The 21,939-nt window shown below is 46.3% G+C and overlaps 1 protein-coding gene across 4 annotated transcripts; it reads right to left on the bottom strand.

Annotated features, from left to right (window-relative positions):
* Positions 1-3,442: 3,442 nt before the first annotated feature.
* Positions 3,443-21,422, bottom strand: LOC140418617 (uncharacterized). Of its 4 annotated transcripts, XM_072502146.1 has the most exons (4): positions 21,354-21,412; positions 19,908-20,048; positions 13,722-13,837; positions 3,443-10,874 (listed from the first exon to the last, which is right to left on the bottom strand). In XM_072502146.1, the coding sequence occupies exon 4, from the start codon at positions 10,756-10,758 to the stop codon at positions 9,634-9,636; it is 1,125 nt and encodes a 374-aa protein (XP_072358247.1). In that variant the 5' UTR covers positions 10,759-10,874; positions 13,722-13,837; positions 19,908-20,048; positions 21,354-21,412; the 3' UTR covers positions 3,443-9,633. The 4 variants fall into 4 exon arrangements, with proteins under 4 accessions (XP_072358247.1, XP_072358249.1, XP_072358246.1 ...); XM_072502148.1 differs by lacking the exon at positions 19,908-20,048 and having other exon boundaries at positions 13,715-13,837; positions 21,354-21,422; XM_072502145.1 differs by lacking the exon at positions 19,908-20,048 and having other exon boundaries at positions 21,354-21,422.
* Positions 21,423-21,939: the final 517 nt, after the last annotated feature.

The following is a 21,939-nucleotide window of genomic DNA, read 5'->3' as shown; positions in this document are numbered from 1 at the left end:
AAGATAGTACGTGGGAAGCAAAGATTCGATTGTAGTTGTATAAGGAGGAGGTTGGGAGAATAGTTTATTTAAAAATTATAAATGTGTTGTGTTAGGGTTATGGATTAAGGTTTTAACTAATATCACAGATGAATAAACATATGTAGGACATCCAATTAAAATATCTATTAAGTTATATAATCTTTTGCACCAATTCAATGTCCGGACGTGTAACTAAGAAAACTTTTTAGATCTAGAGTGTTGAGTCCTAAAGAGATAAAGGGGGACATAATAACCGGGAAGATAATACAGGGAAAGATTATGGAAAGGAAGGAGATATGAACAATTGTAGTATAGAAATAAGAAACAGAGAAATAGATACGTGTATTATGACACTACTTGGAACAAGTTAATGTTATACGTGGCTCTCGTCAAGGTTAGGATTCCGGGTTACGGACAGATGGGTGGTTTCCCTTTTTTCTGCACCCAATAAGGGATACAGCGCCGAAGCGTCTGCCACTTTACTGGCGCACGTTCAACATACTTTTCCGCATCGGATTTTACGTCATCTTGTTTCACGGAACTGAGCACGTATTTAGAAATTTAAGGTAAATGAAAGTTGGAAAATAGTACGTGAGCAGCGAAGATTAGATTGTAGTTATATAAGAAGGTTGGGATGAAAGTTTATTTAAAAATTGTAAATGTGTTATGTTAGGGTTATGGATTAAAGTTTCAACTATTATCTCAAATGAAGGAACCTATGTAAGTCATTGAATTAAAATATCTATTAAGTTATATAGTTTTTTGAACAGATTCAATGTTTGAACGTGTAACCAAGAAGGCTTATTAGATATAGAGTCAGGGTTCTAAACAGATATGGGGGACATTATAAAAGTGAGGATAATCCCAGGGAAGATTATGGATAGGGCGGAGATATGAAGAATTGTAGGATAGATATAAGAATCAGAGAAAAAAAGATACGTGTATTATGACACTACTTGGAACAATTTAATGTTATACGTGGCACTCGTCAAGGTTAGGATTCCGGGTTAGGGTTAGATAGAGTCAATGGACGGGAGGCTGGTTTGCGTGATGGACTGGGCTACATTCACGACCTTGGGCAGAGCAGGATCCATACCAAGCTATAATACAACCAGAAAGAATGCTTTCAATGGTGCATCTGTAAAAGTTGGAGAGAGTCGTGGCTGACATGTCAAATTTCCTCAGGCTTCTGAGAAAGTAGTGTCGTTGGTGGGCTCTCTTAACAATATTGTCAGCATGGGGGACCAGGACAGGTTGTTGGTAATTTGGACACCTAAAAACCTGAAGCTCTCAGTTCAGCAGGTAATTGGGATGACAAATGGAATGTTGGTCTTTATTTCAAATGGAATGGGATGTAAAAATAGGGAAGTCCTACTAAAACGATCCTGTGAATAGTTACCTAGAAACATAGAAAATAGGAGCAGGAGGAGGTCATTCGACCCTTTGGGCCTGCTCCGCTTTCATTATGACCATGGCTGATCATCCGATTCAATATCCTGATCCCGCCTCCCTCCTCTCACCCTCCCTCCCCCTCCTTATCTGTCGAGGCTGGGTCATTAAGTACGTTCAAGTTTAAGATAGACAGATTTTTAATCAGTAAGAGAATCAGGGGTTATGGGGATAAGGCGGTAAAGTGGAGTTCAAGAACATATCAGATCAGCCATGATCTCATTGAATAACAGAGCAGATTTGATGGGCCGAATGGCCTACTTCTATTCCTACCTCTTATGGACAAGCTAGATTTGGAATAGGATGAGCTGCTGATGGGGAGATGAAGAGGGGTGAGCGGAGGGTCAGGTGCAGCATAAATACTGACACAGACCAACTGAGCCGACTCAATGGAATAGAGACAAATGTATTTATTTTAGATTTACTTGTAGTGGCAGGGAAAACACTACTTGAAATGAAAATGAAATGAAAATCGCTTATTGTCACAAGTAGGCTTCAAATGAAGTTACTATGACTTTACTGTAAATTAAGTTCACTATCCAGAATAAAATAAATGTACTACATCTGCTTTTGTGAATCACTTCTGTCAAGACGTGCAGTCCCCATCACAAAACCGGCCCACTGGAAGCAAAGTCGGAAGACTGGCCAGTCCAGTAGAAAGAAACTCTCTGACTCTCCAACCGTCAGAATGAACATGGTTCATTCCTGGATGTGATTCACAGCAGCAATAACAGCAGAATCCAACCCCTGTCATCACTTATGGACTTGCTGGTGTCTCAGCAGGTTGGATACTTGGGTGAATCCTTTACCACAGTCAAAGCAGATGAATGGCCTTTCTCCAGTGTGAACTCGCTGATGCAGGCGCAGGGTGTATGAATCACGGAATCGCTTATCACACTGACAGCAGATGAATGACCTGTCCCTGCTGCCAACTCGCTGGTGTCTCAGCAGATTAATGACTGAATCCCTTTCCACACTCGGAGCAAGTGAAAGGCCTCTCCCCAGTGTGAAGTCGCTGGTGTGTGTGCAGGTTGGATGAATTGGTGAATCCCTTTCCACATTCAGAGCAGGTGAACGGTCTGTCCCCAGTGTGAACTCGCTGGTGTCTCAGCAGATTGGATGACTGTGTGAATCCCTTCCCATAGTCAGAACAAATGAACGGCCACTCTCCAATGTGACTGCGTTGATGAGTTTCCAGTGTAGAGGGCGTACAGAATCCCTTCCCACAGTCCCCACATTTCCATGGTTTCTCCACAGTGCAAGTGTCCAATGCCTCTCCAAATTCAATGATCAGTTAAAGCCTCATCAATGCACAAAACCATTGTATGGTCTCTCCTCAATGTGAATGGTGCAAAGTTTTAACAGGCTATATCAAGGTAAAACTCTTCCGCACTCAGTTTGCTGGAACACTCTCACTCAGGGGGGAGAGGGGGGTTGTCTGATTGCCTTTCTAGTCACACCGATTTTGAAAACCTTTTGAAGCAGACAAACATTTCTCTTTTGAGAGTCAAAGGCCAATGATATTCATGTCCCAGTCAACTCAGTGACTCTCAGATCCTGACGTGATGATTAATTCAAGATTTCTGTCTCCAAATTCTCTACTTCTAACGTCCTGTAAAAGGAGTTTAGAAAAGTTATCACCGTCAGTCCAGGATAGACATCCCGAACAGATAATTCTAGTTCCAATGGAACATTCTTTCCTCTCTTATTTTAAAGAAAGCTGTAAATCTCCATCCACGCACACACTGTTCTCAATCTGCTGTACACCCTCCCAATTCTCCTGTAGGTGACAATTTGTGCGACTCCTCTACAGATCCATGCTCACCATTTCCTGTCGAGTCCAGCACTAAAAATCTTGATGCAGATGCTAGACTAAAAACATACACGTTTAAATCCCGGATTAAAAATCTGTTTCACCTACAGTACTGTATTGCTTGATCAGAGTTTAATGAGCTATAGCAGTAGAAATAGATTAAGATAATGATTGTTTATGAACACAAACACGCTGCCTACAAGGGTGGTGAATGCAGAGACATTCAACTACATCAAACAGGAATTCAATGGGTAATTGAAAGAAATATACTTGAAGGACTATGGGGATATGGACAGTGAATAGGACTGACTGGATTCCTTGACTGAAAGACAACATGGACTCGAGTTGTCAAATGAGACTCCTGTGCTGTAATGGTTCTATGACTGGAGATATACAACACAGCTACAGTAACAGACAGAAGTAATAATGAATGTATTTCATGAGGGGAGCACGGTAGCACAGTGGTTAGCACAGTTGCTTCACAGCTCCAGGGTCCCAGGTTCGATTCCTGACTTGGGTCTCTGCAGAGTCCGTATGTTCTCCCAGTGTCTGCGTGGGTTTCCTCCAGGTGCTCCGGTTTCCTCCCACAGTCCAAAGATGTGCCGGTTAGGTGGATTACCCATGATAAATTGCCCTTTGTGTCCAAAAAGGTTGGGTTATTGAGTTACGGGGATAGGGTGGAGGCGTGTGCTTAGGTGGGGTGCAGTTTCCAAGGGCTGGTGCAGACTCGATGGGCCGAATGGCCTCCTTCTGCACGGCAAATTTTGAAAAATGACAGACTTTATAACAACACGAGACATATCTCTGTCTTATATTAATTCATTATGTCAGCCACAAAACCCTTTAGTTGTGACAATCAGAAAAGAGACCATCCTTTAAGTCAGACAAATAAATGGACCAAGTTGATGGAGCAAAGGATGTCACTGTCTTCGAGAGAGAGAGAACTGGGCCAACCTTTCCAGAGTCTGCACCCTCCCTGGATTCACTTCCTTTCCCTCCAGTTCCTGCAGGTCAATCATTTAAGGTCAGAATGAGAAAAGAAGTGGAAAGGGGACGAAAAGAAGTGGAAAGGGGACGAAAAGACGTGTTTTACTCACAGGTGTGGGACAGAGGATGAAATTTTAGCTTGTGTTAATCTTAATCTTCAGTCACAGATGGAGGAGGAGCAGCAGCTTTGCTGGGCAGGAATGAGCAGATTCACAAGCTCCAGACTCAGACAATAGAGGAAACTCCTTGTCGCCATTAGTACAAAGCTCGTATATGGATTGGCTGCAATCACCTGACGAGCACTTCCGGTGTGCCAGGTCTTCCCATTGGTTAAGCTCAGCTCCGACCACTATGAGAGGGCGGAACCTGAGCCCACGTGGTGCTGGGAGGCACTTTGACCTCCAGACGCGCTGAGCTGTTGTCCAATCTGCTGTATCTTGCTTCTGCAACCAGTGATATCCTCCCGCTGGCTGGGAACGCCCCTCTGAGGCATTGTGACGTCACAATGGACCCCGGCCTGAATCAGCCAATAGGAATCACTGTTGTTCACAGGGACATCTTCAGCACCACCCTCCCCATCATCTCATGGAGCCAAGTTTTCCAGGGAAACGGTCCGGCCATTGGGGTGGCTCTTGAAAACCGGAAGGACTCTGATCCTCCAGCTTGTGAATGAAGGTTGAGTTTAAATACAGGCTGAAACCTCCTGTATCCAACATCTGTGAATAAAACACTTTCTTTTCTCCCATTTCCAATTCTTTTCTAATTCTAGGTTCAAATTTGAACTGGCCATTTAAAAAGGATGCCTTGACTTGCTGACTTGAATCACCCCCTTTTCCCCTTGTGTAACACTGTCTGAAAATAGACATCAGGCTGATTAATGTACTGAAAGTACCTCTGCCACAGAAGATGAGCAGAGATAATGTTCACCCCCCTATAATTCTGCTGTAAATAATTTATCTCACAAACTAACGGACAGATATCAACAAACATTGGTACACCGACAGAGTATGACCCATGCAAGAGCTGATCTATTTTTTGTTAAGACCAGGATCTCGATTTTTTTTTTTAAAGTATCCGTTCACAATGGAAGATCAGGCAAATTGACCTTTTCTTTGAGATTGTTGTGATTTGTTTTGAATGTTAATTGTTTGAGAATGTTTGTCGATTATCTTCACTGCTGGGAAAGAATTTGAAATGAAATGAAAATCACTCGTCACAAGTAGGCTTCAAATGAAGTTACTGTGAAAAGCCCCTAGTCGCCACATTCTGGCGCCTGTTCGGGGAGGCTGGTACGGGAATTGAATTGTGCTGCTGGCCTGCTTTAAAAGCCAGTGATTTAGCCCAGTGTGCTAAACTGAATTTGTCACAGCTGTCCAAATATCAGCAGAGTTTTCAGAGCAGTTTTTGGATCAGGATTTTCCTGAAACCTCATTGAGAGACAGTACCCTTAATAAGTAAATGTACTGTTTTTAAGGTTCAGAGTTACAAAACCTGATTTCATTCCTGTCGGTAACAATAGATCTCAAAAACTAATGGAAGGGGTTGAACAAAACATGGCACACAAATAGGCTATGGCCTAAGGAAGAAATAATTGAATTTGTTAAGCATGTGGATTATACAAAGATTATAAATAAATAAAAGTACAGCACAGGGACAGGCCCTTCGGCCCTCCAAACCTGTGCCGACCATGTAACCTAAAACCTTCAACACATCCAGGGTCCGTAGCCCTGTTTCCCCACCCGATTTATGTATTTGTCAAAACACCCCTTAAACATCACTATCGTACCTGCTTCCACCACCTTCTCTGGCAGCAAGTTCCAGGCACCCAATACCCTCTGTGAAAAAAACTTCTCTCACGCATCTCCTCTAAACTTTCCCCTTGTACCTTAAACCTTTGTCCCTGAGTAATTGACTCTACCACCCGAGGAAAAAGCTCCTAACTATCCACTCTGTTCATGACTAGATCCAGATCTTGGAATTTTTCATATTCAAATGGAGGGCTAGACATCTGCACACAAAAGAATTTGTCCTGGTGCTGCATCTTTTCAATTAAACGAAAGATTGGAGGCCAAATGTTCCCTGACGCAGACCCCATGCCAACACATCAAGCAATCAGAATCCACTTGATATTTTGGCATTTAAACAAAAGCTTTAGGTAGTTTTTCCCTGGTGCACTCTTCATGGCAGCCCCTCAATCAATCAGAGTCCACTTACCAACCAATTTATACACAGTCAGTATCAATTACTCCCTTTTAAATTTGGTATTCTTGCATCTATGCTGATGAGTATAAGAGGAAAAGCTTTGACAGCAATATTCAAATATTTTTAAAGGATTTGTTCCGGTGTGAATTCGCTGGTGTTTCTGCAGCGTGAATGAATGAGAGAATCCCTTCCCACACTTGGAACAGGTGACTGGCCTCTTCCCGGTGTGAATTCAGTCGTGTTTCTGCAGGGTGGATGACTGAGTGAATCCCTTCCCACTCTCGGAACAGTGAACGGTCTCTCTCCAGTGTGAGCGCGTTGGTGAGTCAGCAGATCCATTTTGCTTCTCAAGCTCTTCTCAGTCAGAACACATAAAATGTCTTGTGTCAGAGTGAACATGTTGGTGTGAAGTGAGATGGGTTCGAGTTCTAGAGTTTTACAGCACAAAACACGGCCCTTTGTCCACTGTGTCTGTGCCGGCTCTCTATTCTCAGTTTCAGGGATTATTAACGTTAACTCAAACAAACTCCAGCTGTCAGAATGAACATGGTTCTGTCCTGGATGTGATTTCGGTTCAGTCCTGGATGTGATTAACATCAATAACAGCAGTCGTGGAGGCACTTGTGAACTCGCTGGTGTGTCTGCAGGGTGGATGACCGAATGAATCCCTTCCCACATGGGGAACAGATGAACGCTCCCTCCCTGGTGTGAATGCGCTGGTGTTTCAGCCGGAGGGACTGCTGAGTGAATCCCTTCCCACACACGGAGCAGGCGAACGGCCTCGCTCCAGTGTGACTGCGCTGGTGAATCAGCAGATCCATTTTGCCTTTGAAGCTCTTCGCTCAGGCGGAACATTTAAAAGATTTCGTGTCAGAGTGAACACGTTGGTGTGAAGTGAGGTGGGCAGACTGAGTGAATCCCTTCCCACACTCAAGGCAGGTGAATGGTTTCTCCCCAGTGTGAACGTGCTATAAATTGCCCTTCAGTGTGCAAAGGGGAAGTGGAGATACGGGGACAGGGCAGGGGAAGTGCGCCTGGGCGGGATGCTCTTTTTTAGGGGTGGTGCAAACTCAATGGGCCGAATGGCCTCCTACTGCACTGGAGGGATTCTATGATGCTGCCAGACCTGTTGAGTTAATCTGGCATTTTCAGTTTGAACTCTAAATTACATACATTTTTAATCCACTAATTATATTAATTGAACCACCATAACATCAACTATGAGGAGCAGTGTGTTGATGTTTCAGCTATTGCAGCCTTGGGAAACTTTGTGGAGTTTGCACATTCTCCCCGTGTCTGCGTGGGTTTCCTCCGGGTCCTCCAGTTTTCTCCCACAGCCCAAAGATGTGCAGGTTCGGTGGATTGGCCACGCTAAATTGCCCCTTAGTGTCCAAACAAAGGTTAGGTGGGTGGAGGCATGGGCTTAAGTAGGGTGCCGTTTCCGAGGGCCGGTGCAGGCTCGATGGGCTGAATGGCCTCCTTCTGCACTGTAAATTCTATCATTATGTTGGATTTTCTCTCTGTCTGACCCGATGGATGTGCCTGGTGGTATTTCCCTGACGGTAACACAGTTGATTCACAGTGCCAGGGTTCAGAGTTCAATTCCCACTTGGGGCACTGTCTGTGTGGAGTCTGCACGTTCTCTCCGTGTCTGCATGGGTTCCCTCCGGGTGCTCCGGTTTCCTCCCACAAGTCCCGAAAGACGTGCTTGTTAGGTGAATTGGACATTTTAAATTCTCCCTCTGTGTACCTGAACAGGCACCGGACTGTGGTGACTCGGGGCTTTTCACAGTAACTTCATTGCCGTGTTAATGTAAGCCTACCTGTGACACTAATAAAGATTATGTGTTTGTGTATTTTAGGGAACAGGTAGAACTTCCTTGGTTCTACCTGTTGTACCTCAGATATTCCATCTGTTTTTGGTTAATGTGTCTGGAGTCTGAGTTCTTCCAGTCTGTCTCCAATTCTCCTTCCTGTCTCGGGTATATGGGTATAGGTAGCTTGGTGTTGCGATTAGTGTTGTTTAGTTGTCTGTCTGTCTCCAGCAGGTATTGTTGTCTCTCGATAATGACGGTGCTGCTACTCTTGTCTTCTGAACATTTCCGTGTTGGATCCAAGCTCCCGGATTGTCTGTCTTTCTCTCTGGGTAAGATTCTGTTTGTCTCCTGTATTTCACTGTGACAGGGCAGAGACCTGATTGAAGGGAATCAAACATGGGAGTTCTGGGAAAGATGGGCAAGGATTTGGGAGGTGACAACATGTTCAAAGAGTTTGGAGAGGAGAGGGAGGTTGAAGATGGGGCAGTAATTTGTAAGGATGGCAGGGTCAAGGGTTTGTTGTACTGAGGAGGGGGTGATGATGGCAGATTTGAAGGACTGAGGGACAGTACCTGAAGAGAGAGAAATGTTGACAATATCCATGGACACAGGGCAGTTGGCTGATCAGTAGCTGAGTGGGAATAGGGTTGATGGAGCAGGAGCTGGGTCTCATGGACAAGATGAGCTCTGAGAGGGCATGAGGGGAGATGGGAGAGAAACTAGAGAAAGATGTGGGTTCAGGGCTCGGGAAAGGATGAAATTTAGAGACAGTTTGGTCCGGTGGGCTCGTGGAAGGGAGGGAAGCAGCAGAGGCAGCTGATCAGATTTACTCAATCTCAGTCACAAAGAAGCTCCACAAGCTCCTTACACTTCATGTTGGCGGTGAGGATGGAAGAGACAGGGGACAGCGAGAGTACTTCAAAAGGAACTTGTGTCAGATATTAAAAAGTTTTAATACACTGCGTATTTAACACAAATCTAATTTATTTGACTTTTAGCCAGAATATTAGCCCCTGTAAATGGGCTGGAGTTTGGTATCAGCAGAAAGAGACCCAAATGAACATGGTTCAGCCCTGAATGTGAGTAACAGAAAAATCCAATTACTGCACAGAGATCAAAGAACAATACAGCACAGGAACAGGCCCTTCGGTCCTCCAAGCTTGTACCGGTCATGACACCAACCATGGCCAAAACTCTTGAACCATATCCCTCTGTATCCATCTTATCCATGTGTTTGTCAAGATGATTTTTGAACGCCGTTAATGTATCTGCTCTGTGGCCTCGTTGGTGTGTCAGCAGCTGGGATGAAGCGGGAAATCCCTTCCCACAATTGGAGGTGAACGGTCACTCTCCAGTGTGAACTCGCTGGTGCTTCTGCAGGTCAGATGACTGAGTGAATCCCTTCCCACACTTGGAGCAGGTGAATGGCCTCTCCCCAGTGTGAACTCGCTGATGCCTCTGCAGGTCAGATGACTGAGCGAATCCCTTCCCACACCAGGAGCAGGCGAATGGTCTCTCCCCAGTGTGAACTCGCTGGTGGTACCATAGGGCCGATGACTGAGTGAATCCCTTCCCACACCAGCAGGCGAATGGCTTCTCCCCAGTGTGAATTCGCTGGTGTGTCAGCAGGTTGGATGACTGAGTGAATCTCTTCCCACATTGGGCGCAGGTGAATGGTCTCTCCCCAGTGTGAACTCGCTGGTGTGTCAGCAGGTTGGATGACTGAGTGAATCTCTTCCCACATTGGGCGCAGGTGAATGGTCTCTCCCCAGTGTGAATGCGCTGATGTACAGTGAGGCGAGATGAGTGTCTGAACCCAGTCCCGCAGTCAGAGCACCTAAACGGTTTCTCGTCAGTGTGAACACGTTGATGGCTCATCAGATCCCCAGAACTTTTATAGTACTTCCCGCAGTCTGGACATTGGAACGGTCTCGCATCAGTGTGAACTCGCTGGTGACTCAGCAGATCAGATGACTGAGTAAATCCCTTCCCACATTCAGAGCAGACGAATGGCTTCTCCCCAGAGTGAATTCGCTGATGTACAGTGAGATGAGATGATTGTCTGAACCCAGTCCCACAGTGAGAGCACCTGAACGGTTTCTCGTCAGTGCGTACACGTTGATGGCGTATCAGACTCCCAGAACTTTTATAGCTCTTCCCACAGTCTGGACATTGAAATGGTCTCTCCCCAGTGTGAACTCGCTGGTGTTTCTCCAGGTCAGATGACTGAGTGAATCCCTTCCCACACTTGGAGCAGGCGAATGGTCTCTCCCCAGTGTGACTGTGTCGATGAGTTTCCAGCTTGGATGGGGCAGTGAATCCTTTCCCACAGTCCCCACATTTCCACGGTTTCTCCTCTGTGTGACTGCATTTGTGGTTTATGAGGTCTGATGATTGACTGAATCCTCGTCCACACACACAACACGTGTACGGCTTCTCCCCACTGTGAACGATGCTTTTTCCTTCCATGTTCAAAGTACGATGATATTGAGGATATGATAAATTGAGGACTCTGTCAGATCCTGATGTGATGCTTGGTTTGAGGTTCCGGACTTTGAAGCTTCCCCTTCGAACACCCTGTGAAACTGATTTAAAACAAAAAATAGGGAGTGAGAGAGAACCCACAAAACACGAAGGCAGGTTGTGAAATTGAGCTGAATGAATCTGGTCATTTGTGGGGCCAACACTAAAAAAAAGTGACCATGAGAAACTGCTGGATAGTCACAAAAACCCAACTGACCTCTTTGGGAGGAGAGAGAAAGAGGTGAAGAGGGATTTTGTGTATCTACAAGACAAATTAAAGAGGATAGATGGCATAGCAAACTCGATCTTCAGCTTCATAAACAGTAATATTGATACCAAAACTATGCTTCTGGTGGCACAGTGGTTAGCACTGCTGCCTCACAGCGCCAGGGACCTGGGTTCAATTCCGGCCTTGGTGACTGTGTGTCTGGAGTTTGCACTTTCTCCCCGTAACTGCGTGGGTTTCCACCCGGTGCTCAGGTTTCCTCCAACAGACCAAAGAAGGGCACGTTAGGTGGATTGGCCTTGATAAATTGCCCCTTAATGTCCAGGGATGTACAGGTTCGGTGGGGCTATGGGGTTACGGGGACAGGGTAGGGGTGTGGGCCTCGGCAGGGTGCCCTTTCAGAGAATCAGTGGCGACCTGATGGGCCGAATGGCCCCCTTCTGCACTGTAGTAATTCTATGGTTCTAATTCTATTCTATGAATCTTTATAAAGCTCTGGTCACCACTCTTCAGGAAGGATGTGAAGGTTCTTGGAGAAGGTGCAGGGGAGATTTACCAGAATGGTTCCAGCAAAGGAGGTTGAGGGAGATTTGATTCAGGGACACAAGATTATGCCAGGTTTCCACCAGGTGGACAAAGAAACTGTTTTCATTCACTGATCGTACAAGCAGTCGGGACAGAGATTTAAAGTTTTGGGTAAAACCTGGATTGAACTATATAAGATCCTGAGGGGTCTTGACAGGGTGGATGTGTTGACCTTGGGTAGGGCGCTCTTTCCAGGAGCCGGTGCAGACTCGATGGGCCAAATGGCCTCCTTCTGCACTGTAAATTCTATGATAATCTATGATGTGGAGAAGATGTTTCCTCTTGTGGGAGAATCTGGAACGAGGGCATCACTGTTGCAAAATAAGGGGTCTCCCATTTCCGATGGAGATGAGGATTTTTTATTCTCTTGAGGGTTGTAAGACTTTGGAACTCATGTTCTTAAAAGGCAGTGGAAGCAGAGTCCTTGAATATTTTTAAGGCAGAGCTGGATAGATTCTTGATGAGCAAGGAGGTGAAAGGTCATCAGGGGTAGGCAGGAATGTGGAGTTGGGGTGGAATGAGATCAGCCACAATCTTATTGAATGCTGAGCAGGCTCGAGGGGCCGAAAATAGACACAATGAATGATTTCACACAGACATAGGAGACTGTTAAATAGGTTAAGAGCCCATGGTGTTAAGGGCAAGATCCTGGCCTGGATAGAGGATTGTCTGACTGGCAGAAGGCAGAGAGTGGGGATAAAGGGGTCTTTTTCAGGATGGCAGCCGGTGACTAGTGGTGTCCCTCAGGGGTCGGTTCTGGGACCACAACATTTTACAATATACATTAATGATCTGGAAGAAGGAACTGAAGGCACTGTTGCTAAGTTTGCACATGATACAAAGATCTGTAGAGGGGCAGGTAGTATTGAGGAAGCAGGCAGGCTGCAGAAGGACTTCGACAGGCTAGGAGAGTGGGCAAAGAAGTGGCAGATGGAATACAAGTGTGAGGTTATGCACTTTGGAAGGAAAAATAGAGGCATCGACTATTTTCTAAATGGAAAGATGCTTCGGAAATCAGAAGCACAACGGGACTTGGGAGTCCTTGTTCAAGATTCTCTTCAGGTTAACGTGCAGGTTCAGTCGGCAGTTAGGAAGGCAAATGCAATGTTAGCATTCATGTCGAGAGGACTAGAATACAAGACCAGGGATGTACTTTTGAGGTTATATAAGGCTCTGGTCAGACCCCACTTGGAGTATTGTGAGCTGTTTTGTGCCCCGTATCCAAGGAAGGATGTGCTGGCCTTGGAAAGGGACTAGAGGAGGTTCACAAGTATGATCCCTGGCATGAAGAGCTTGTCTATGAGGAATGGTTGGGGACTCTAGGTCTGCACTCGTTGGAGTTTCGAAGGATGGGGGAGGGTGGGGGGGCGGAATCTTATTGAAACTTACACGATACTGCGAGGCCTGGGTAGAGTGGACAATGAGAGGATGTTTCCACTTGCAGGAAAAACTAGAAGCAGAGGACACCATCTCAGACTAAAGGGACGATCCTTTAAAACAGAGATGAGGAGGAATTTCTTCAGCCAGAGGGTGGTGAATCTGTGGAACTCTTTGCTGCAGAAGGCTGTGGGGGCCAAATCACTGAATGTCTTTAAGACAGAGATAGATAGGTTCTTGCTTAATAAGGGGATCAGTGGTTATGGGGAAAAGGCAGGAGAATAGGGATGAGCAACATATCAGCCATGATTGAATGGCGGAGCAGACCCGATGGGCCGAGTGGCCTAATTATGCTCCGATGTCTTATGGTCTAATTTGAGGGAAATAAACCTGCGAGGATACAGGGAAAGAGCAGGATAATGGGACTGACTGGATTGCTCCAGAAAGCTAGCACGGACTCAAAGGGTCGAATGCCCTTCTCTGTCTCTGACTCTTTTGTGTAATCTAGTTTTGTAATTTAACTCCGGGGGTTCAGATATCACTCGGGTAAATCTATGCTACACTCCCTCTGAGGCCATTCTATCCTTCCTCAGGTTTGTTGTCCAGAACTGAACACAGTTCTCCAGGTTTGGTCTAACCAGGGTTTGTGAATCTCGGGGCTTTTCCAGTCACACTGAGACCTGAAATCTTCCCTCACAGACAGAACAGACAAACCTTTTACCTTCCACACCCAGATGCTGCTGATATTCAGGTTCTGGTGAATCGAGTGACTTTGTCAGATTGCGATGTGACGTTTGGTTTGCGTTTCCCGTCTGTTAAACGTCCTCTTCCAGTATCCTTAAATTTACAGAAACCTCACTGTCAGTTTAGGATAGAAATTCACAACATTCTCTCCCTGCCAACTTTGATTAAATGTATTCCTGGAGGTTTGATGACATGACCTGCCTGCCGCATCCTCCAGCCATTACTCGGCCAACACATCCATCCTTGTGACACACTGCCTTCCTCGGCCAATTGGGAAGCAAAATGACTCATTACCTCACAGGACAGTTACTGTCCTAATGAATTTCCAGACACCCAGGGATGAACTTCACCAACGCAGGGAGCGGAGTTGGTGTGAACTCGGGGAGAGGAGATTCGGAACAGTAAGTATAAATAACTTATCTCGGGAATTCACGGCCTAGTCGGCAGGGAGTGGAGTTGGTGCGAATCCGGGGAGGATGAGCTTTGGAACAGTCAGTATAAATAACTTACCTGTTGGGTATCGGGAACTGGGAATAAAAACCGAAATGTGATTTTGTAAGGGCCATGAAGAATCCAGCACGAGTTTTAAGGATACAAAGTAATAACGTTTATTCACAATAACAATATATACATAACAGTAGCAGTAACTTCCCTTGCTACCTCCTCCTTCCTGCTGGTTCCTGAACTGGCCAGCTTATTTATACTAGGAGTTTCTCCACCCCCCTCATTGGGGGAAGTTCATACTCCCATAGGATTGTGGGATAGTCATTAGTCCCCAGCCAATCGTAAGTAGGCAGGTTATAACACGTGACATCAGAGTAAAGCTGATTGGCTGGTTGGGAATCGGTTCCTAAATTTGAAAAACTGGAGTAATTAACTAATTAGGGGAGTAACGAGGAGATTAGTAACTAGGAGATTGCTGTTTGTATCTATATCAGCAATTTGGATGAGAATGTACAAGGCATACAAAAGAACAAAGAACAAAGAAATGTACAGCACAGGAACAGGCCCTTTGGCCCTCCAAGCCCGTGCCGACCATGCTGCCCGACTAAACTACAATCTTCTACACTTCCTGGGTCCGTATCCCTCTATTCCCATCCTATTCATGTATTTGTCAAGATGCCCCTTAAATGTCACTATCGTCCCTGCTTCCACCACCTCCTCTGGTAGCGAGTTCCAGGCACCCACTACCTTCTGTGTAAAAAACTTGCCTCGTACATCTACTCTAAACCTTGCCCCTCTCACCTTAAACCTATGCCTACGAGTAATTGACCCCTCTATTCTGGGGAAAAGCTTCTGACTATCCACTCTGTCTATGCTCCTCATAATTTTGTAGACCTCTATCAGGTCGCCCCTTAACCTCCGTCGTTCCAGTGAGGACAAACCGAGTTTATTCAACCGCTCCTCATAGCTAATGCCCTCCATACCAGGCAACATTCTGGTAAATCTCTTCTGCACCTTCTCTAAAGCCTCCACATCCTTCTGGTAGTGTGGCGACCAGAATTGAACACTATACTCCAAGTGTGGCCTAACTAAGGTTCTATACAGCTGCAACATGACTTGCCAATTCTTATACTCAATGCACCGGCCAATGAAGGCAAGCATGCCGTATGCCTTCTTGACTACCTTCTCCACCTGTGTTGCCCCTTTCAGTGATCTGTGGACCTGTACACCTAGATCTCTCTGACTTTCAATACTCTTGAGGGTTCTACCATTCACTGTATATTCCCTACCTGCATTAGATCTTCCAAAATGCATTACCTCACATTTGTCCGGATTAAACTCCATCTGCCATCTCTCCGCCCAAGTCTCCAAACAATCTAAATCCTGCTGTATCCTCTGACAGTCCTCATCGCTATCCGCAATTCCACTAACCTTTGTGTCGTCTGCAAACTTACTAATCAGACCAGTTACATTTTCCTCCAAATCATTTATATATACTACAAACAGCAAAGGTCCCAGCACTGATCCCTGCGGAACACCACTGGTCACAGCCCTCCAATTAGAGAAGCATCCTTCCATTGCTACTCTCTGCCTTCTATGACCTAGCCAGTTCTGTATCTACCTTGCCAGCTCACCCCTGATCCCGTGTGACTTCACCATTTGTACTAGTCTACCATGAGGGACCTTGTCAAAGGCCTTACTGAAGTCCATGTGGACAACATCCACTGCCCTACCTGCATCAATCATCTTTGTGACCTCCTCGAAAAACTCTATCAAGTTAGTGAGACACGACCTCCGCTTCACAAAACCGTGCTGCCTCTCACTAATACGTCCATTTGCTTCCAAATAGGAGTAGATCCTGTCTCGAAGAATTCTCTCCAGTAATTTCCCTACCACTGAAGTAAGACTCACCGGCCTGTAGTTCCCTGGATTATCCTTGCTACCCTTCTTAAACAGAGGAACAACATTGGCTATTCTCCAGTCCTCCGGGACATCACCTTAAGACAGTGAGGATTCAAAGATTTCTGTCAAGGCCTCAGCAATTTCCTCTCCAGCCTCCTTCAGAATTCTGGGGTAGATCCCATCAGGCCCTGGGGACTTATCTACCGTAATATTTTTTAAGACGCCCAACACCTCGTCTTTTTGGATCTCAATGTGACCCAGGCTATCTACACACCCTTCTCCAGACTCAACATCTACCAATTTCTTCTCTTTGGTGAATACTGATGCAAAGTATTCATTTAGTACCTCGCCCATTTCCTCTGGCTCCACACATAGATTCCCTTGCCTATCCTTCAGTGGACCAACCCTTTCCCTGGCTACCCTCTTGCTTTTTATGTACGGATAAAGAGCCTTGGGATTTTCCTTAACCCTATTTGCCAATGACTTTTCATGACCCCTTCTAGCCATCCTGACTCCTTGCTTAAGTTCCTTCCTACTTTCCTTATATTCCACACAGGCTTCGTCTGTTCCCAGCCTTTTAGTCCTGACAAATGCCTCCTTTTTCTTTTTGACGAGGCGTACAATATCTCTCGTTATCCAAGGTTCCCGAAAATTGCCGTATTTATCCTTCTTCCTCGCAGGAACATGCCGGTCCTGAATTCCTTTCAACTGACACTTGAAAGCCTCCCACATGTCAGATGTTGATTTGCCTTCAAACATCCACCCCCAATCTAGGTTCTTCAGTTCCCGCCTAATATTGTTATAATTAGCCTTCTCCCAATTTAGCACATTCACCCGAGGACCACTCTTATCCTTGTCCACCAGCACTTTAAAACTTACTGAATTGTGGTCACTGTTCCCGAAATGCTCCCCTACTGAAACTTCTACCACCTGGCCGGGCTCATTCCCCAATACCAGGTCCAGTACCACCCCTTCCCTAGTTGGACTATCTACATATTGTTTTAAAAAGCCCTCCTGGATGCTCCTTACAAACTCTGCCCCGTCTAAGCCCCTGGCACGAAGTGAGTCCAGGTCAATATTGGGGAAGTTGAAGTCTCCCATCACCACAACCCTGTTGTTTTTACTATTTTCCAAAATCTGTCTACCTATCTGCTCCTCTATATCCCGCTGGCTGTTGGGAGGCCTGTAGTCAACCCCCAACATTGTGACTGCACCCTTCTTATTCCTGATCTCTACCCATATAGCCTCACTGCCCTCTGGGGTGTCCTCCCGTAGTACAGCTGTGATATCCTCCCTAACCAGTAGCGCAACTCCGCCACCCCTTTTACATCCCCCTCTATCCCGCCTGAAACATCTAAATCCTGGAACGTCTAGCTGCCAATCCTGCCCTTCCCTCAACCAGGTCTCTGTAATGGCAACAACATCATAGTTCCAAGTACTAATCCAAGCTCTAAGTTCATCTGCCTTACCCGTAATACTTATTGCATTAAAACATATGCACTTCAGGCCACCAGACCCGCTGTGTTCAGCAACTTCTCCCCGTCTGCTCTGCCTCAGAGCCACACTGTCCCTATTCCCTAGTTCTCCCTCAATGCTCTCACCTTCTGACCTATTGCTCCCATGCCCACCCCCCTGCCATACTAGTTTAAACCCTCCCGTGTGACACTAGCAAACCTCGCGGCCAGGATATTTATGCCTCTCCAGTTTAGATGCATCCCGTCCTTCTTATATAGGTCACACCTGCCCCGGAAGAGCTCCCAGTGCTCCAGATAACGGAAACCCTCCCTCCTACACCAGCTGTTTAGCCACGTGTTTAGCTGCTCTATCTTCCTATTTCTAGCCTCACTGGCACGTGGTACAGGGAGTAATCCCGAGATTACAACCCTAGAGGTCCTGTCTTTTAACTTTCTGCCTAGCTCCCTGAACTCCTGCTGCAGGACCTCATGCCCCTTCCTGCCTATGTCGTTAGTACCAATATGTACAACGACCTCTGCCTGTTTTCCCTCCCCCTTCAGGATGCCCTCTACCTGTTCGGAGACATCCTGGACCCTGGCACCAGGGAGGCAACATACCATCCTGGAGTCTCCTTCACGTCCACAGAAGCACCTATCTGTGCCCCTGACTATAGAGTCCCCTATTACTATTGCTCTTCTGCGCTTTGACCCTGCCTTCTGAACATCAGAGCCGGCCGTGGTGCCACTGCTCTGGCTGCTGCTGTTTTCCCCTGATAGGCTATCCCCCCCCGACAGTATCCAAAGGGGTATACCTGTTCGAGAGGGGGACAACCACAGGGGATTCCTGCCTGACTGCATGATCAGTAAGTTTGCAGATGACACTAAAATAGGTGGTATTGTCGGCAGTGAGGAAGGTTATCAAAAATTGCAGCAGGCTCTTGATCAACTAGGGAAGTGGGCCGAGAAATGGCAAATGGAGTTCAGTGCAGATAAGTGTGAGGAGTTGCATTTCAGAAAGTCAAATCAAGGTCGGACTTTCACAGTGAATGGTCGGGCCTTAGGGTGTATCATGGAACAGAGGGATCTTGCAGTTCAGGTGCACGGTTCTCTAAAGGTGGAGTCACAGGTAGATAGGGCAGCACGGTAGCATATGGTTAGCACAGTTGCTTCACAGCTCCAGGATCCCAGGTTCGATTCCCCGATGGGTCACTGTCTGTGCAGAGTCTGCACCTTCTCCCTGTGTCTGCGTGTGTTCTCTGGTTTCCTCCTTCAGTCTAAAGATGTGCGGGTCGACTGGCCATGCTAAATTGCCCTTAGTGTCCCCAAAAAAAGGTTAAGTGGGGGTTACTGGGTTACGGAGATAGGGTAGATAAGTGGGCTTGAGTAGGGTGCTCTTTGTAAGGGCCAGTGCAGATTTGATGGGCCGAATAGCCTCCTTCTGCACTGTAAATTCGCTGAAGAATGCTTTTGGCATGCTGGCCTTCATCAGTCAGGGCACTGAGTATAGAAGTTGGGAAGTTATGTTGCAGTTGTCCAGGACGTTGGTGAGGCCGCACCTGGAGTATTGTGTTCAGTTTTGGTTGCTTTGCTGTCGGAAAGATGTTATTAAGCTGGAGAGAGTGCAGAAGAGATTTACAAGGATGTTGCCAGGACTCAAGGGACTGAGTTCTAGGGAGAGATTGGACAGGCCAGGACCTTTTTCTTTGGAGCGTAGGAGACTGAGGGGTGATCTTATCGAGGTGTATAAGATCATGAGAGGCATGGATAGGGTGAATGCACTCGCTCTTTTTCTCAGGGTTGGAGAATCGAGGACCAGAGGGCATCGGTTTAAGTTAAGAGGGGAAAGAATTAATGGGAATCTGAGGAGCAACGGTTTTACACCGAGGATAGTACGGAATGAGCTGCCGGAGAAAATGGTTGAGGCAGGGACATTGACAACATTGAAAAGCATTTGGACAGATACATGGATAGGAAAGGTTCAGAGGGATATGGGCCAAACACAGGCAAATGGGAGTGGCTTAGATGAGCTTTTTGGTTGGCATGGACCAGTTTGGGCCGAAGGGCCGGTCTCCGTGCTGTAGATTCTATGAACCCCAAGTCTCTTTGGACACCCACTGTACTTAACCTCTTTCCATTTAGAAAGTACTCAGTTCGATCCATTTTTGGTTCAAAACAGATAACCTCACACATGTTTACATTGCCACAGTCTTGCCCATTGACCTTGTCTGTCAATATCTTCTTGCAATTTTATGCTATCATGTATGCTGTCTGAGATGCCACCAAACTTTCATCAGCAACAGTGCAGAAGAGGCCCTTCGGTCCATCGAGTTTGCACCGACACATGATAAACCTGACCCACCTACCTAATCCCATTTGTCAGCACTTAGCTCATCGCCTTCAATGTTATGACGTGCCAGTCTTCATCCAGGTACTTTTTTAGAGGATGTGAGGCAACCCATCTCTACCACCCTCCTAGGCAGTGCATTCCAGACCGTCACCACCCTCTGCATAAAAATATTTTTCTTCAGTACATGTGTCAATAAATCTAATCCCCACTCTCTGCTGTCTGTTGGTTAGCCAATCCTCTATCCAAGCTAATATATCATCTCTCAACCCCCTGGGATTTTACCTTATTACCTTTTGTGTGACACCTTGTCAAATGTATTTTGGAAATCCAAATACATCTACAGGACCCCATTATCCACTTAGCCTGATACATCTTCCAAGAACTGCAAGAAATGAGTCAAACACGATTTACCCTTCACAAAACCACGCTGACTCTGATGGTTTGACTTTCCAAATGTCCAGTTATTACTTCCTCAATAATGGATTCCAACAGTTTCCCAACAACAGGTTTTAAACTAACTAGTTTCCTACTTTCTGCCTTTTTGACCTAATCCAGCGACATTGGAGATTTTCTCAGTGGAGCCTCAGTCACAATCACGGAGACTAACTTTAAATTCCAGATTTTATTAATTTAATGGATTGGAGCCCATGTCCCCTGAACATTTTCCTGTCTCTCTGCGTGACTAATGCAGTGACATTGTCACTGGGTCAGTGTCACCCCCCCCACCCCCCTGGGCTCTGTGAGGTTGTTTGTGGAGAGAAGCCGGAAGCGGCAGATAGTGAGAGTGGAGAATATTCATTGTTTTACACAGAACATACAGTGCAGAAGGGGGCCATTTGGCCCATAGAGACTGCACCGACCCACTCAAGCCCTCACTTCCACCCTATCTCCGTAACCCCTCCTAACCTTTTTGGTCACGAAGGGCAATTTATCATGGCCAATCCACCTCACCTGCACGTCTTTGGACTGTGGGAGGAAACCCACGCAGACACGGGGAGAACGTGCAGATTCCGCGCAGACAGTGACCCAACCGGGAATCGACCCTGGCGCTGTGAAGCCACAGTGCTATCCAATGACTTGTGCTACCGTACTGCACATTCGGTTCTGGGGCCCTGGGGTTTGTAAACCCCGCCCCCAACACTGACCTCTCACCTGTCACCTCACAACGCCCGGGCAATGATTGACGGCATCGCGCGACCAGTAGGAGAATAGTGGGCGGGTCCGGCAGACCAGGCAGGAGTGATTGGTCCTCCAACCAATCGGAGTGAATGTGGGCAGGACTGGCCGAGTGAAGCATGCGCAGTGTGATTAATGGCGATGCAGAAAAGGTTCTTTCTCGGATGCACAACTCGTGAAGGTGGGAATGGCGGGACGGAGGGAGAGCTGGATCATGCGGGTCGTTAGGCACGCTTTGTAAACATGTTATATAAACCGAAAATCCGGAAAAATAAACCACCGGTACCTGGGGATCTGAGCGGGGCCTGGCGCTTTCTCACAGAGAGGACTATGCGGTCGCCATCTTTATTTGGTACTGGCAGCGGTGCGCATGCGCCGTCTCAAATTGGGTTCCTCGCAGCAATGCACATGCGCCCTCGGCACCTTATATGGATAACTGGCAGCTCACTGCGCACGCGCACCCACCATCTTTATTGGGGCACGAGCAGCAGAGCGCAGGCTCAGTGGCCATCATTGTTGGGGGCAACGTTTTTGAAATGTGTCTTCATGACAGAATGTCCAGCAAACTGCTTCACTCTGAGTTACAAATTCCTATTTATGGGGCAGATTATATGTCCAGGGCAGTGACAATAATTCGAATTTATATTGTGACTTGAACAGAATAAAACTTTTTCGACTTTCAGAGAAACGTTACAAAATAACAATTGACACTGAGCCACATGAGGAGATATTAGATTTTCTTTTTAAAATGTTTTTCAATAATTTTTACAAAACAGTCCAAATAGGAAAATAATACAAAGAAAACGTGGCAATATGCCAACAAAACAAAACAACTTAACCCTCTAAACGATTAACAATTTAACACCCATCTC

The sequence above is a fragment of the Scyliorhinus torazame genome, chromosome 5, assembly GCF_047496885.1.
Source record: "Scyliorhinus torazame isolate Kashiwa2021f chromosome 5, sScyTor2.1, whole genome shotgun sequence".
In the NCBI taxonomy this organism is placed as follows: domain Eukaryota; kingdom Metazoa; phylum Chordata; class Chondrichthyes; order Carcharhiniformes; family Scyliorhinidae; genus Scyliorhinus; species Scyliorhinus torazame.
Note: the sequence above shows the minus strand (reverse complement) of the source record. Positions and strands in the feature narration are given on the sequence as shown.

What these genes read in the sequence shown, in the direction of transcription:
- LOC140418617 (XM_072502148.1), bottom strand. Translation starts at nt 10,758, where the DNA reads ATGGAAGGAAAAAGCATCGTTCACAGTGGGGAGAAGCCGTACACGTGT.